General features: G+C 48.2%; 1 protein-coding gene across 1 annotated transcript in view; it reads right to left on the bottom strand.

Annotated features, from left to right (window-relative positions):
* Positions 1–17,326, bottom strand: part of MECR (mitochondrial trans-2-enoyl-CoA reductase) — a 37,075-nt gene that overhangs the window by 17,295 nt on the left and 2,454 nt on the right. The window contains exons 2-3 of the mRNA XM_033839258.2: positions 5,677–5,774; positions 5,083–5,214 (exon numbers count right to left, since the gene is read on the bottom strand). Coding sequence (XP_033695149.1) covers positions 5,083–5,214; positions 5,677–5,774 — 230 coding nt within the window. The remainder of the gene's footprint in view (positions 1–5,082; positions 5,215–5,676; positions 5,775–17,326) is intronic.

The raw sequence follows: 17,326 nt of genomic DNA, 5'->3' as shown, positions 1-17,326 counted from the left end.
GCTTTCATGGTCTTGACTCACAGTAACCGTGTGTTACAGTCTAACTCTGTACACGTACATGCGTAAATACACGTACACATACACAGATTCATAACAGAAGCCAAAGTTTCACGGAACAATACTTACCCTACTCTGTGTGATGTACTGTTATTTTCTGTTCTATTCTGACCAACTTTAACAAAAGAAAAATTCTGTTTGCAACCCACTGGATTGATTTCGCTAATGGGTCACAGCCTGCAGTCTGAAAAACATAAGGGCTCAGGGTCATGGCATAAAGAACGGATTTTATTTTAGTGATAGGAAGCTTTAATTTTCTTATTTATTTATTTATATATTTTTTGGCCACACTGCACGGCATGCGGGATCTTAATTCCCTGACCAGGGATCGAACCTGTGCTCCCTGCGGTGGAAACGCAGAGTCTTAACCACTGGACTGGCAGGGAAGTCCCAGGAAGCTTCCAGGAAGCTTCTAATTTTAGAGAAGTCTGAGGTGATTGGATTTATGCTTTAAGATCACTTTGTTGCTGCGTGAAAAAGACGGTGGCGGGGGAGCGGAGGGGTGGGCAGAGTAGGAACAGGGAGGCCGATCAGGGGGCTTCTGGAGGGGCCCAGATGTGAGGTGATGGTTGCCTCGACTTTGGCAGTGGGGATGAGGAAAAGCAGATGGACTCGAGTTATGTTTTGAAGATAGCACCAACAGGATTTGATGAGCACTGGGTGACAGGTCCTCACCCGTGCAGGCGGGGTCCTGTACAAAGCAGAGAGTCAGGCAGATGCGGGTTCAAGCCCTGGCTTGCCGCGCACTTGCGAAGCACCTCAGGGAGACGACTCGGAGCCCTGCTAGCTTGGCGTCTGGTGGCTGCGACGTCTCAGGGGCCCTCGCCTACCCTTCCAAAGCGCTCGACTGTGACTCATGACCCAGCGGCTGGGGTTCTGACGGTGCCCTGGCTCTACGTGGTCCAGTGTGGGGAGCAGGGGCCAGCCTAGACCGCTAGCTGTGCTGCAGGAGGGGAGAGCCGAGGTGGGCTTTAGGGGCCGGGAACTGGCGATAGGAGGCAGGAACACTCTTCATTAAAGGCTGTGTCAATCCCAGAGTAGATTTCTGGCTGAGAAAATAAGAGGTTGAAAAACTGAAGGACTGCTTTGGAGTCCAGGAGGCGCCTTGTCTGTCTCTGGGCTTGGTGCAGCCTGGTTTCCAGATCTTCAGCGTCATCTTCATAACTATCACCCTCATTCATCTTAGTCAACGTTTACTGTACTCTGCTCTGTGCCAGACGCTTAGTGAATGGCTTTCTGTGCGTGAAATCAAAGGTGTTTTCTACTTCCCCTTAGTGGCAGGACAATGGAAATCCAACCCTTGACACGGATTTCTGGGGCTTGGCAGTCCCTAATCCTCTTCTTAAGAGGACCTGGGTGGGATGGGATGGGGGCAGCACCCACGTCAGCCTCCAGGGCTTTAAAGTAGAAATGCTTAGACTTTGGAGTTGGAGAGACCTGCTTAAAAGCCCTGGCTCTGCCACTCACTAGTCGTGTTGACTTTGAATGATCACTTCACCCTTTTTGAGTTGCAGTTTTTCTAATCTATGAAATACAGAGAATAACACTCCCACTGTAGTGTGAAGATTAAGTGATGACATTGTACAGCCTGTCATTGTGCCGGGTACACAGTAGGTGTGGAACATGCCTTGGTCTCCTTTTCTGATCTGAATTCCCAGGCCCGAGTTCTGAGGACTCCCATTCCACACTCACGTGCACCTGACCCTTAAGCATCTCTGTCATCTAACGCAGGGGTCCCTAACCTATGGCCCATGGGCCAAACTTGGCTCACCACCTGCTTTAGTAAATAAAGCTTCATTGGAGCACAGCCCGCTTTTTATGTATCATTCATGGCTATTTACATTGGCAAGGTTGAGTAGAAGTGGAACGGCCTGCAAAGCCTAACATATTTACTAATTCGCCCTTTAAGAAAAAAGTTTGCCGCAAATTTAGTGTCTGCAAAGATCATTGTATGTATTCCCTCAGTTGACACAGACAAGGCAACGCCTATTAGCTCCATTTTAGAGATGAGGAAACTGAGGCTCAAAGTAGTTGTGATTTAAACAAGGTCATGGGGTGGTGGGGTGGTGGTGGTGGAAGGAGGGCCTGTATCTCATTCCCAGGCCAGTGCTTGCTATGCCCCAAGCTGCCTCAGGGGGCTTTGAGTGTTTCCAATGAGAAAGCCAGTTCACACATTAGCTGGCTCTGTCTCCCTTGGGATTGGTTGCATGTGGGAAAAAGCTGGCTACAGGCGCAGCAACAGCTGAGTAGCTCAGTGCATGAAAAATGCCCAAGATCTGGCCAGCTGAGGACGTATCTCTTTAATGACTGCTGCTCTACTACACGGCAGTCTTCACTGGAAGAAAGACCATGCCTGCTCACTGCTGTGTGTGAGAGCCTGGCGCCCTCAGGTGCTCACAACATGTTTACTGAATAAACTGAGTTAATTAGCATCCTGACAATGATAAAATCCTCGCCCCCATCCTCTCCGACTGCTTTAAAAGAATCACCTTTCCTCCGGGGAGAAATCCCTGCTCTGGCTATCACCCCCCCACACACGTGCAATTACGCACACGCCTGGCACATGTCCTTTATTCTCTCCAACCTCGCCAAGCTTCTAGGCCCACCCCGTCTCTCCAGTCCTACAGCACCACTTGCTCAGGCCCTCATCGTCTGAAGCGTGGATTGCTCAGCCACCTTCTCACTGGCTTCCTGCCTCCACCCTCTGCCCTTCCAGAGCATTCTCTGCACTGCACAGATCTGATCAAATCATTCCTCACGTTCACTCTTCATCAGGCCCCCAGTGACTGTGGATGCGAGCCCTGCACGACCAGGTCCCAGCCGACCCCTCCGGCCTCTTCTCCCTATCCACCCATGACCCAGCCATACTGAGCTACCTGCAGTGTGATGATGCCCTGCCTTCTCCGTCACCACACCTTTGCCCATGCCGCATTCCCTGCCTGGGAAGCCCTTCCTCCCCTTGCTGTACTTCTACGGTCTTCCAGACCCAGTTCAAGCATCACTTCTCTGAGAAGCCTTTCCTAATGCTTCCCAAGATAGGGAACTCTTGCCTTTGTGTTCATCCTGTGATTACACCACTCATTACACTGCACTGTATTAAGTGCTCTTTTCCCACTCCCAGCCAAGAGCACTTTGAGGGCAGAGACTGTGTCTGACCCACGTTGTGTGCCCGTCACTCTGCACGGGGGCTGGCCCGAAGCACCAGTCAGTATCCAGTGAATCCTTACACATCTCAATTTGCTCACCTGGCTGTGCTCGTTCACTGCCAGGGGACTTTCGGAGAGGGTGGGGCCGTTCTTGGCACTTCCCTCATCTCAGAGAAGGAAAGAACTTCTAGTAGACTCCTGGTGCTGTCTTCTCTCGCCTGGTACATTTTTCTTTCTAGAACTGCTCCTTCCTAACCTCTGGGGCTGTCGACCACAAGGCCTCACTCTCTGTACCACAGAGGTTGGCAAGAGACTCAACCAGGGCAATTGGAGTGGCCTAAGCCCACCCGCTAGTGATAGGTTCATGGATGGGCAAGGATCCAGACAGGGCTGGTCAGAGCCCTTCTGGGGGATGGATATGGTTGTATTGGACACATTGTAGAGGACATGCTTCTTCGTTTGCTCTCAGGATGATGTAAACCTCAGGCTGCTGGTGGCCATCTATGAAAGGTATATATCAGAGTGGGTCTGAATCTTACCTCCACCCTTATTGGCTGGGTGACCTTGGACAAATTGCTTAATCCTTTACATTTACTGTAGTCTCATCTGCATAATGGGAATGATAACAGTATCCACATCATGTTGTGGGAATGACTGAGTAAATACAGGTAAAGTGCTTACAACAGTGCCTGGTACAAAGGGAGTGGTCAATATTTGTTGCTATTCCTATATCACTGTGTGGGGAGATCCCATTGGAGAGCTAATGAGAATAAGAGAAAGAGGTCTCATAGCATTGGTGTTTCTGGATCCAGCTGTGCCTGAAGCCTTCCATCTCTTGCACTTCCCAGTTCCACAAACCAATTAACTTCTTTTCTGATAAAACAAGTTTGAGTTGACTCTCTGCAAGTTATAACCCAAAGGGTCCTCCCATTGGAGTGTAGCGGGAAAAACGGAGGAGACAAGAGTCCAAGGGGCTCTCCTTTTAGTTAGCTGTTTGCATTTGGACAAGGGCTTCTTCTTAGGTTTCAGGTCCTCGTATGTCCAATGGGGTGGATGTCAGCTCTGCTTCCCTCTTGTGGCTCCTGTAAGGATCCATCTGTATAATGTTTGTGCCTCAAAAACGACCAAGTACGAAAACACAAATCTCACCAAAGACTCTTGACCACATGTCACAGAAAACTCTAACTCTCAGCATGGCTTTCGCAGGGCCTTCCCCAGGCGGCCCCACCTGCTCTGTAACCTCCCCTTCACTTTTGCAGTCCTCTCTCACATGCTCATCCTCTGCTGTGGCTACACTGGGTTCTCCTCCATTTCCCAAACTCACCCTTGTGTCTTTGCTCATTTCGTTTCCTCTAAATGCCACAATTTGGAGCGCATCTCTACCTACCAAAATTCATCCATCAAAGGTCCCTTCCAATGAAGCCTCCTCCACGAAGCCCTGATCCTTCCTTAAGACCGTGTCTCTCTCACACAGAGTCGCCAGAAGTGTCCTCGGCTTCCTGTGAACTTGCAGCACTCCCTTTACGGAGGTTGCTGGTTTGGAGATGTCTTCAATTAGGTTTTAACCTCCTGGAGGGAAGGGGCTGTCTTATTTGATTCCCCATTGAGCCCTACATTCCCTAGGGATGTAGGGATTCAGAGACTCATAGCTCCGATCAACATGCGCCCACAGTGATGAGAGGAGGTGTATCACCTCCTGAGCAAAAGAAACAGAACTGCCGCTCTCCTGGTCCAGCTTCCATCCCCACTGGAGGTGGGTATATGGACTTAATAATAAACCCTGTGCTGCTTACTTACAGAGACAACGAACGGACGTGTATCTTGCGGATGAAATAGGATCTGAAACAACAAAAAGCTGCAGACACCTGGAGAAACTCACCCAAACCAGCATTCGCTGGAATCACCCAGTCTCCTGGCTTCACCCTGGTCACACTGCTGCCCACTGCTACGACCTGTCCAACACCTTCATTCCCTCCAACAGCAGGCAGCCTGGGAAGGAGGCCATAATTTCCTAAGGGAGAAGAGCACAGCATCATCCAGTGAAGCTTGGGCAGTGAAAGAGCATGGACTTCAGAGTCAGACAGACCTCAGCCTGTTCTGGCCTCTGCCTCTGACCAGCTGTGTAACTAACCAACCTCTCTGAGCCCGAGCTTCTTCATCTGTAAAGGGGAATAATACTCCTCAGCTTCATGGCTATTATGAAGATTAGATAAGATAATATAGGAAATGAGCCCAGCATATCGCACACTTCACAAGGGTTGGTTTGCTCCCCGCTGCAATCTTCCTAACTCAAAAAGCCTCACATTCCAGGGAGGGGAGGCCAGAGAGGGCTCACACGGCCTGTAGACGGCTCATCTGGAGAACAGCTGCTGCTAATCACAGGAATTTCACACCCACACCTGGGGAGGAATGAAACCCAGGTGGCGGCTAAGCAAAAAAGCCAATTAACATAAGCCACAGAAACCAAGGTTACCTTGGATCATATTAATGTCAGATGGATTGACAGGGGCTGCCAGCATCTTCACATGGACGTCTGATCCGCCCACAGCAGCCAGCTCCAGGTTCTTCAGTCTAAGCACAAAGCCAGAGAGAGATGTTCATGTCAGCCAGGCTAGCCAGGGAGTCTTTTGCTCAAATCATCTCCCCAAAGTAGGTCAGGCAGCAACATTTTTGAGCTGCCATTGTGTGCCCAGGAATTAGGGTTGTTAAGAAAGAGAGGAGCTATAAGGAATTAGTACAGGACACAGAGTAATGCTCATTAACTGCAAATGGAAAGTCCCTAGTAACCTTTCCACTCCACCGCCCACTCTAGCGCAGAAAATAGCTAAAACTCCTTTGGGCATTGTTTAGTAGTGGTTAGCGATGCTAAGAATCACCTGGTATACTAATATTATGGCTTCTCAGGCCCCAGGGCTGACCTACTGAATCAGAATCTCTAGATAAGGGGCACCCCAAGTGGTGAGGGAAATAGAGATGGCCCATGGAGTTGGGAAAGAACTCCCTGGGTGACTGTGGTTCATCCCCTGGAAGGATGTCCCTTCTGGATGAGGATCTGGTCTGTCAGAAAGGATGCTGGGTGGAGAGCTGCGGGCCTCAGGTGTGAACTGCATCACAGGATGGCTGCGTCACCGCAGGCAGGTTTCTTCCCTGCTCTAGGCCTTCGTTTCTCCATTTGTAAAATGGGGGTGATGCCACCCTCACCCCCACTTGCATTTGATCACTTCCAAGAGCTCTTCCCATTTCAAGCCTGTGTGGTAACTCAGAGTACTCACAGTGGGTGTGCTGTAGACATCAGGGGACTAACGTCTTTATCCACTGGAATGTTGGTTAATGGGTAAAACCTGCCCAGTGGCAATGCCCATGTGCTGCTTTTTTTTTTTTTAATAAAAGGAGACCTTCCAACCAGAAAGGACTGATCAGTGTATTAGACCAATGGATCCTCATGACTTTTAATTATCAGATTCCTTTTCTGTCTCTCTCCATACCTCTGAGACTTCATGTTTGCAGTGCTTTTCTCTGCCCAAATGGACTTGTTAATAATTCTCCTTATTTTTACTCACCAAAGGCAGATATAAAAGCCAACCAGAGGTTCTTAGCATTAGGCAACAGTGTCACTGCACTAAGCTGATGTAATTCCACCCACTTCCTGCTGAAATCTGATCTTTTAATTATACCTGAGGCTCCACTTGGGGTAAAAGTGTGATTTCTAAGAAATCGCTTGTACTAAGTAGTAGTAATTGTGGCAGGCATTTGTGAGGTGTTTATTATACACCAGGTATAACACACCTGTGCTAAGGGCTTTAAACACATAATCTAAGATGTAAGACCCCTGTGACGAAAGTATGACTATTCCCATTCTATCAAGCAGGAAATGAAGGCTCCTGGAGATGATGAACTTACGCAGTGTAAGAGAATTGGTCAGGGTGGGGCTTATCCACTTTAAGAGTTGGCTCTCTTACTTACCTTGCTCTAAACCAGTACCTGAAATGAGCATTGGAATCCCTCTGACTGCCTACGAGGACCCCTGGGGACCCAACCTGGGAATCCCTGTACTGGATTATGACCAAAATAAGGGAGGCCATGCTTTACCATGATTGAGAAACAGCTGCAAAAAATCAAAATAAAAACCCTCTCTACAGAAAATAGTTAACTAGGAAGGAGTTGATGACCAGGGCAGAGAGAATACAGAAAGGGCTTTTTTTTCCCTTTTAGGTTAAGTATTAAGGAATGTATGTTTTTGTTTTTGTTTTTTGCGGTACGCGGGCCTCTCACTGTTGTGGTCTCTTCCGTTGCGGAGCACAGGCTCCGGACGCGCAGGCTCAGCGGCCATGGCCCACGGGACCAGCCGCTCCGCGGCATGTGGGATCCTCCTGGGCGGGAGCACGAACCCGTGTCCCCTGCACCGGCAGGTGGACTCTCAACCACTGCGCCACCAGGGAAGCCCGGAATGTATGTATTTATACACAGCTGGAGGAGGGAGAGCCCTCGTAATAATAATAACTACTGTTTGAGTATGTACCAGACAGGCACGCAGCTGAGTGCTTTCCGTGTGAGCTTTCATATTATTCTGATTTTACAGCGGAGGAACAAAGGCGCAATAAAGAACTTGTTTCAGGCCACCAAAAGTCGTGAGTGGCTGTTATGGTTTGAACCTGGCAGTCTGACGCTAGAGAAGCCGGCTGGTGAAGGGCTGACCCCACACCACGCAGAGGGCTGCAAGAGAAGCCTGGAGTAGTGGGCAGCCTTGACCATTGCTGGGCCTGCTTGGGGAGCTGGGGGCCAGGGGGAGGGCTCCGCAGCCTCTCCACCAGGATAAGGAGGGAGGCGTCAGCCCAGACGCCACTGTTTCTCTGTGAACACATATGTAAGTCTGCCCTCCAGAGAAAAATCCTGCCCAGAGCAAATGGATTGTGGACTAGCTGCCCCTTTATATCATCTGTACTGCTTCTCTCTTGCAGTTTGACAGAGTTTTTCTGTAAGCTGACAGACTCCACGTGCTCAAGCTACTTAAAGACATTTTTTTCCTGCACATTTTCTACACGCTCTTCCCTCAGCCCAGAATTCCTTTTCCACAGCTTCTCTGCAAAGTGAGAAATTGAACTCACCCTTTAGGACCTGGCTGAAATTTTACTTCCCCTAAAGCATCTTTTTTTTTTTTTGTCATATTATTTTTTTATTTTTTTTAACATCTTCATTGGGGTATAATTGCTTTACAATGGTGTGTTAGTTTCTGCTTTATAACAAAGTGGATCAGTTATACATATACATATGTTCCCATATCTCTTCCCTCTTGCGTCTCCCTCCCTCCCACCCTCCCTATCCCATCCCTCCAGGCGGTCACAAAGCACCGAGCCGATATCCCTGTGCCATGCGGCTGCTTCCCACTAGCTATCTACCTTACGTTTGTTAGTGTGTACATGTCCATGACTCTCTCTCGCCCTGTCACAGCTCACCCTTCCCCCTCCCCATATCCTCAAGTCCGTTCTCCAGTAGGTCTGCGTCTTTATTCCTGTCTTACCCCTAGGTTCTTCATGACATTTTTTTTTCTTCTTAAATTCCATATATGTGTTAGCATACGGTATTTGTCTTTTTCTTTCTGACTTACTTCACTCTGCATGACAGACTCTAGGTCTATCCACCTCATTACAAATAGCTCAATTTCGTTTCTTTTTATGGCCGAGTAATATTCCATTGTATATATGTGCCACATCTTCTTTATCCATTCATCCGATGATGGGCACTTAGGTTGTTTCCATCTCTGGGCTATTGTAAATAGAGCTGCAATGAACATTTTGGTACATGACTCTTTTTGAATTTTGGTTTTCTCAGGGTATATGCCCAGTAGTGGGATTGCTGGGTCATATGGTAGTTCTATTTGTAGTTTTTTAAGGAACCTCCATACTGTTCTCCATAGTGGCTGAACCAATTCACATTCCCACCAGCAGTGCAAGAGTGTTCCCTTTTCTCCACACCCTCTCCAGCATTTATTGTTTCTAGATTTTTTGATGATGGCCATTCTGACTGGTGTGAGATGATATCTCATTGTAGTTTTGATTTGCATTTCTCTAATGATTAATGATGTTGAGCATTCTTTCATGTGTTTGTTGGCAGTCTGTATATCTTCTTTGGAGAAATGTCTGTTTAGGTCTTCTGCCCATTTTTGGATTGGGTTGTTTGTTTTTTTGTCCCCTAAAGCATCTTTTGACCCTCTTCTTGGCCCTGAGAAAAATCACTTGCTCCACCCTCAGTGCTCCCATTACACAGATGGGGGTGACTATGCCATTTAAGACCATCTAGTTTATGAAGTCTTTTCATACATTTTCTTCAACTGATCACAAAGCATAAATTCACATTCCTTTTCCAACTCCTGGGGCCGGATGTCCTCCAGAGTTCAGGCCCGTGTGTTAGCTGCACCTCTCCCTGGGGGATAGGCAGCACTCCCATCAGACACATTGTTCCTGAAGCAAAAAGTAGGAATATTCACACTAAGTGGGTTGAACAGTGACCATATAAAAACTTCACTCCAGATTAGGTTTTGCCTCCAAATGAGTTATGAAAAAACAAAACTGCTAGTTTTCAGAGCTTTCTGGATTTTGGAGTGCAGATATGACTTCAGATTTGAATCCAGGTCTTTCAGACTCAGTTCAGGGCACTTTTTACTTATCACTGAGTTTTAAAGTCAGAATGTGTGTTGTCTCCCTACTAGGCTGTAAGCTCACGGAGGGCAGAGAACTTTTAGTCTTAACTCAGTGTTCAGCACAGCATCTGGGACCACAACAGTGCTGGAGAATGCTTCTTAAAGAAATTGTCCCGTTTTCCTCTTTAGTGAGAAAATGTGGTGCAAAAGCGACAGTCAGGGAGTCACGGGAGGGGCTTACACCCCAAGGACTTAGCTACTGAGGCTGGTACTTGCTCTCCCTGGTCCTGGGCTGTTTAGGAAAATACCGCTGAAAGATGGGTACAAATAAAAACGGAGATTATCCTTAAGGGAGTTCAATCTAAGCAAAAACCCATGCCTCTTTTCCTCACAGGAGAGTGCAGATCAAATTTGCAGTACGTTTGTAATTCTTAAAAATCTAGATGACTGTGGTCAGGATAAGAATACAGGTAGCTCTCAGTTCATAGAAGAAGGGTAGAACATGGATTTGGAGTGAAACAGGTAGTCCTGGGTGTGAATCCTACCTCAGTCATTGACCAGCTAGCTGAACCTCACAGTACTCATCTGTGGAATGGGAGAACACTAGAAGTCAGCTCATGGATTAGGTGAGTTAATGGACATAAAGCACTTGCTAGAGTACCTGATACACAGTAGATGCTGAAGAAATGTTAGCTGTTGTCAGAGGTGGGACTATCCAAGGAAACCTTTGAAACAGCTGGCTATACCTCTGAAAAAAATCAATGAATCACTCAAAGGAAGACGGCAACTTTTTGGAAAATTCAAGTAAATTTAATTAAACAAATATTTATCAACAGTCCTACTAAGCGCCAGGGACTGTGCCAAGGGCTTTAAAGATTGAAAAAAATAGTATCTCCTGCCCAGGAGATTGATGGCGTGGGGACTCACATGTGGAAACGCTGGGAGGGCGCTTGTAGTGCTAAAGCCAACTGAGTGTGTGACCAGCCGGAGGGATAGCAAAGGGTTACCAAAGGGACTTCGGAAGGTGTGATATCTTAGCTGAAGCTTGAAGGATAAACAGGAGCTTATGGGGTGGACTGAGAGAAACGAAGGATTTCCTGCCAGAGGGAATGGTAAAGAATCTGACCTGATGGTAGGCCAGGCACAGGTGCAGTCTAGGTTGGAGTTGTGGGAATGGAGAGAAGGATCTGATAACCTGGAATCTCTTAAATAAAAAGTGGCATTGATTTCACTTGGCGACTGACTCCATGGGGGTGGCTGGGGAGTCTTTGATGGCTCCCAGGCTTGGGCAACTGGATGTTGAGATAGGAGGAAAGAAGAGTGGCTTGGAGTGGGGAGGAAGGTGTTACATCTGGAGCCTGAAGCAGGTGGCCGGCAGTACGGAATGGAGCAGAGGGTGCTCTGCACTGGACACACAGAGGTGAGTCAGCTGCGTGTAGGTACAGTCTAGGATAGTAGATAAACTTATTCTGGGTGATCTGGCTGGACAATTAAAGCTCCAGACACTGTGCTTAGTGTTCATATACAAGATGCTGTTGAGTCCTCAAGTTGTCTGGAGGGTGTTGTCACCCCAATTTTCAGATGGGAACTGAAGCTCAGAGAAGTTAAGTAACTTGCCCAAGGTTAAGCTGTTAGTAAGTGGCAAGACTTGATCTTAAGCTTGACTCCAAAGCTCAGACTGTCGAACACTAAGCCGGCATCCCCTACACTGTGTGTGTGGAATCTCTGTCCTGGGAGATATTAATAGGTATTCCCTGGGGTCCAATACTTTTGGGAAACGCTGCCTACTAAACTCCCTTTATAAGATTCAAACTGCACATTAGAGTCATAAAGGCTCTGAGAAGTCCTCCAGTAAAGAAACCCACGTGGCTTTGTGTAACCCAGAGTTTCCAGAGTTAACTCAGCTGAGAACACTACCCTCACAGCACACTGAGTACCCCAGACAGCAGTTTGAAAAGTGCTGCACTGGGCTGCAGCCTGCTCCCAGTTCTCTTCTTGGTCTTCTGGGAGCCTAGCTGCTCTGCACCAGTTGAAATTCACAGAAGTGGGAGGCAAGGGGAGTGGGGCAGGAGACGGAAAGTTGAAGCTGCAGACAGAGGTGGGTGAGGGCGGGGACAGGCCTGACACAGGCTGCTTGCGCAGGGGGAGGTGTGTTGGTCCAGCTGCGTCTCACCAGGAAGACCAGCCCCAGCCTGCCCCACGGAATGCCATCAATACTAGACACTGCTGTTCCTGCAGACAGTTCTAACAGCGTCGTCAAGGATACCATTCTGCCGAGACAGGAAGGAAAACCGGGCCGAGTCTGAATTCCAGAGTTGGACCTCGGGTGTAATGATAGCAATTTCTTCCTTGTTTTTTTTTGCTTTAAACTCACCAAAGGAACTGGTGGCTGTGTTATGGAGTGCAAAGGAGGCACCCAAACACAGCCTGGCTGGATCTCAAGACACTTTCCCAAGACTGTTCAGTCCCTTCCCCTGTGAGTAGTGGCGCCACGCGACTCGGAGGGATGCCTCTGCCTTCATTCGACAGATCCCACACTGGATAAGGTCACAATGGCTCCTTTGAGGCAAAGGCTGTACACCTGTGATGCCATATGAACTACAAGGGAGACAAAAGCAGGCAGAAGAAAGAGCCTTTTGAGAGGGGGGAAAAAGAGGCCAGTACTCTGGGGCCTGGCTCAGTTATGCTGGCCGTGTAAGGCGGGCATCAGCCAGCTCTGCTAAGATATCTTTCCTGCCTTCCGCATTTAATTAGCAACCATTTGTACTTATCTTGCATCTTCCACTCAATCACCTCAAAGTGGTCCCTCGTCATTTTGCGCAGGAAGAGTTGTCATGGGCCACGGAGACTTTCTCCTCTGCTCATTACAGAGAGCCAAGAATGTGCGTTCCATCACAGAGCACTGGGGGAAGGTAGCTGATGTCCTACGTGGCTCTCCCGGGTCTGTCTGCAGTCCCCGTGGTCACAAACAAGCCTCCTTCTGTGATTTAGTGAAGTGCTGGGCATTTGATTAATCGTTAATAAGTAGGGCACAACCGGGCAACTGTGGAGGAAGCAGGGGATGCTGGTGGCCACAGCTGGGGGGCTTCTCATGGAGTCCTGGGCTCTCTGCCTCTCCCGGGCAAAGCTCACGGGTTCTGTGTTTCTTCGTGGTGTGCGGACACTCCCGATTTCCTCCCTGCGCCTCTTCCGGGTTCTCTGTCTCCAAGTCATCTTGCCTTCCCACCATTCAGGACTTTTTGTTCTGTAGCACAATCGCTTTGAATGCAAGGGAATCAGAGACAGATGGCAACTTCTGCAAGTTTCTACCCAGGGTTGGCAAAGAAACCCTCTCCCTACCCTCTCAATCTCCTACTTCCCTCAGCTAAGATTACCAGGAAGGTTGCGAGCACCATGATATTCTACAACTGCTAACATCAGGAAACTTGCGTGAAGGGAGCTGCAGAGAGTCTGCTGCTTAGTCTGCTGAGGCCTAACTCTCCTTGCTGCCTCAGAGAGCATGACTGGGCCACAGCAGGGGGCAGAGGCCCCGCCTGCAGCTGCTTTTCTCTTTGATGGGTAGGACGATGACCATGCAGCCCCTGCCTGCTGGGCCTCTGATTGTGTAACTAACCAATGGCAAAGGGGGCCCTTGGTGAAATCTTGTGCCCAGGACCACTTATTTCAAGTCACATCGTTGCTCCCTGGAGCAAACACTGGCGAGCAGGCAGTCCAACACCTGCTTCAGCTTCACAGACTTGCCGGAGCTGGACGATTGTTGGATCAGAGGACTCAAGCCTCAGAACCATTTCCACGGCTGCAGGATAACGTTGAGAAGGGTGCTGAGGCCTCATCTTGTCTTGGCAGGAAAGAGTGTTGTTTGGGGAGAATGAGGCAAAGAGGTGTGTAGGTTCTGAGGTACATAGAAAAGGGAGCTGTGAAGATTTGTCACTGGCACAGAAGACAGGGCGGGGGGATGGCACGCATTCCCATGTTTCCCGCTGCTGACCTTGGTCAACCCCTTTCTTTTATCAAAAAACAAATGAAAAGAATGGAATAGCACAGGGAACGATATTCAGTATCCTGTAATAATCTATAATGAAAAAGAATATGAAAAAGAATATATATATATAACCGAATCACTTTGCTGTATACCAGAAACTAACACAACATTGTAAATCAACTATACTTCAATAACCCCCCCAAACAAAACAAAACAACAACAACAACAACAAAAAACTGAAAAGAATGGAGACTGGAGTGATGTCCTCAATCTAACAATGAGTGGGACTACAAGCCAGGCCAGTGCTCTTGCAGGTGGTCCCCAATGACACCCCTTGAGCCACAGATTAGCCTCATGTTATCTTTGCTTTTCCTTCTCTAAAATGAAGACCCTTCCCACACCATCCAGGGTGGGAAAGACCTGGAATCACACCAGCGTGCTTGCAGGAGCTGCTAGGAGAGGGCCGGATGATAAGAACTTCCTCCCAGACACTCTGCACGTTGGAAAGCCCTGGTCTACGGTGCAATCCCTCAGAGGTGTGCTGCCAAGTTTCACCCTCAGAGGAAAGAATGAGGAAAAGAGGGTAGAAGGGCTGGGCCCCAAACCCGGCCGCGTCATGTTAAGTCAAGAGGGAAGGTAATGTAACGGTGTCACAGGATGTGAAATCCAGCTTGAGTCTGACTCCTGCGACTTCAGGCTCGTCCCTTCTGAGCCTGTTTCCACAGATTCCTCCCTCAAAGATCACATATGAGGGCGCCCAACAAATATTCCTTAGTCAGACACACCACATTTTCTCTTCCCTCTGGGCTTCTGCCCATGCAGGTTCTTCTACTTTCCCTCCTTGTATATGGCTCACCTGATCTTCTGGGGGGGACTCAACTTAGATTTCATGTCTTCAGAGAAAGCATTCTGACCACCCCGAGGGGGTAGGGTCGGGTGCTCATCTTCTGGGTGTCCACAGACTCTGAACATAGATATCCTAGCACTTACCCCCTGGATCATCTCCTGGACTAGAATGTGAGCTCCTTGAGGGAAAAGCCCACAGATTATCAATCTCTGCGCCTTCAGCACCTAGCGCTCAGTAGGCCCTCGAAGAATAAATGCTGGTTCACATGGTAGGTGCACAATGAGTTCTGTCCTCTTCTCCATTCATGACCACAGAAAATAGCTCCAGGAGACAAACAAGCAAACAAATCCCAGTTCTTAGGGTGCCAAACCAGAATGCTAAATTTTTTTTCAAAGTACTGTAATTCTGGTTTAAAAACCAAGTCATTTGCACAGAGTTTTGGTTTTAAACACTGACATCAACTGTAAAAAAGAAGAAATCCCCTGAGAGTAAACAGTGCCCTACAGTGAGAACTCACCACCTATACAACCTGGGTCCCCACCACATGCTCCCCCAAATTCCATCTGGCTAAGACAGAAAGGGTATTTGTCCAGAGGTTTCACAGCTTCATTTCATTCTGTGCTAGCAGCAGGCAGGTGAGAAAGCCATGATGACTAGGATGCTGTTTTATGAAAGTGTCAGGATCCTGAAAAGGGGACGAGACAGAGGATAGCATTCCTACCATCTTCCCTGGGGGTGGGGAGGGGGCTGTGCGTCCTATAAAGAGCAGAGACTTGGGGTCACCTGAATGACCTAGAATTTCGCCTTCTCTTCTGACCTATCTTCTTCCCAGTATTATACTCCATCTCATGCTCAAAAAACATTCGCAATGACTGTCATTGTTTCTTCTGGCCTATGTCTATATCATGGACCTTTAGTAAAGAAGGGACATCCTAGTTGTATGATCCTGGGCGAGTGACTTTCAAGTGTCTTGAGCCTCGGTTCTCTTATCTGTAAAATGGTGATAGCAATGAGCAAACTGGGTTACTGTGATTTTTATTTATTTATTTTTAACATTTAATTTTAAAAAATAAATTTATTTATTCTATTTATTTATTTTTGGCTGCGTTGGGTCTTCGTTGCTGCGAGTGGGCTTTCTCTAGTTGCGGTGAGTGGGGGCTACTCTTCGTTGTGGTGCGCGGGCTTCTCTTGTTGCGGAGCACAGGCTCTAGGTGCATGGGCTTCAGTAGTTGTGGCTCACAGGCTCAGTAGTTGTGGCACACGGGCTTAGTTGCTCTGTGACATGTGGGATCTTCCCGGATCAGGGCTTGAACCCATGTCCTCTGCATTGGCAGGCAGATTCTTAACCACTGCGCTACCAGGAAGCCCCTACTGTGATTCTTAAAATCCATAATATACATGGAGAACTTAGCCCAATGCCTGCCTCATGGTATGTACACAATAAATGAGAGCTGTTTTTACTATAAGATCCAGAGACAATCAAGTTCTAAAATGGGACTTCCAGGAACAAAAGGAAAGAGGACATTGGAGTTTCTTGGAATTACATCATAGAGAATCCAGAACTCTGCATGAGGGCTGATGGTCATGGGGACCTCTGAAAGTTCTGGAATGTTTGTAATTCTCCCATCTTTGTAATTTTCTCCTGCAGTCTTGCTTCATTTAGGTCAGCAGTTCAATTCTTTACATGAAAAAGGCCCAAGTGCTTATTTAAGGGATTCATTTTGGGCATAAAAGAAAGAAACTCTAAGAGACCAAGGGAAAAGGCCTTAGTAGAGAACAGCTGGAATGTTTGGGGCCAAGAGGAATGAAGAGAGGGACATTCAGAATGTTGACACAAGAACAGGAGGTCCCTGGAGGCCGCATTCTGAGGAGTTCTGCAACCTCTCAGATCTGAGCAGACTCTTTCTCCTTCCCTCCCTGCTGTTCCCAGAGCTCCGCCCACAGTGCAAGTATCGCAAACCACAGCAGGTCGGGGAATACTCTGCTCGGACTCGCTCAGACACCATGACCCCACCTGGTGTAACCTGACACATCCAGTCACCAGGATGTTTAAAGGACACCTGATTCTTTCTGTGACAGCGTGGTTACCCTAAACCACCTAAGACATGACTACAAAGAAGAGAATCCCAGCCTCTGGCCTCAGTCCACACACGATCAAGTCAGGTCACCTGAATCTGGGTCAGGAGGGAAAGCTGCCCTTCAGGGGCGGAGAGAATTACTGCGCGCCTGACAATCCGTATCCACAGGGCAATGGTTTTCAACCCTGGCCTAGGCATCAGAGTCACTTGGAGAGCTTTAAAAACTCAGATGTTTAGGGCTGTTCTAGACCTGCTACGTACCTCGGGAGTGGCACCTGGGAATACATAGTTTCCATAAGTGCCACAGGTGACTGAGATGTGAGGCCAAGCTTGAATACAATGCTTCGTGGAAGTATCATGTCTTGAACTTCCCGGAAATTATCAGGGTCCCACACAAGGAGACAAGCTGTCTTTCTTCCCTAAGTGGCATCTGCAACCAGACCGGTCTGTTCTAGCTTCCCTGACTCTCCAAGGGGAGGGAATCCATCAGGAGGCAGCTGCACTCAGCTGCCTAACCTTCCCAGGCCTTTTCTCAGGGTCCCTGCACATTGGAGACGCCTTCCTCATCACCACAGAACT

Source organism: Tursiops truncatus, chromosome 1 (genome assembly GCF_011762595.2).
Source record: "Tursiops truncatus isolate mTurTru1 chromosome 1, mTurTru1.mat.Y, whole genome shotgun sequence".
NCBI classification, from domain to species: domain Eukaryota; kingdom Metazoa; phylum Chordata; class Mammalia; order Artiodactyla; family Delphinidae; genus Tursiops; species Tursiops truncatus.
The sequence above is the reverse complement of the archived record's forward strand: the minus strand, read 5'-3'. Positions and strand labels throughout refer to the sequence as shown.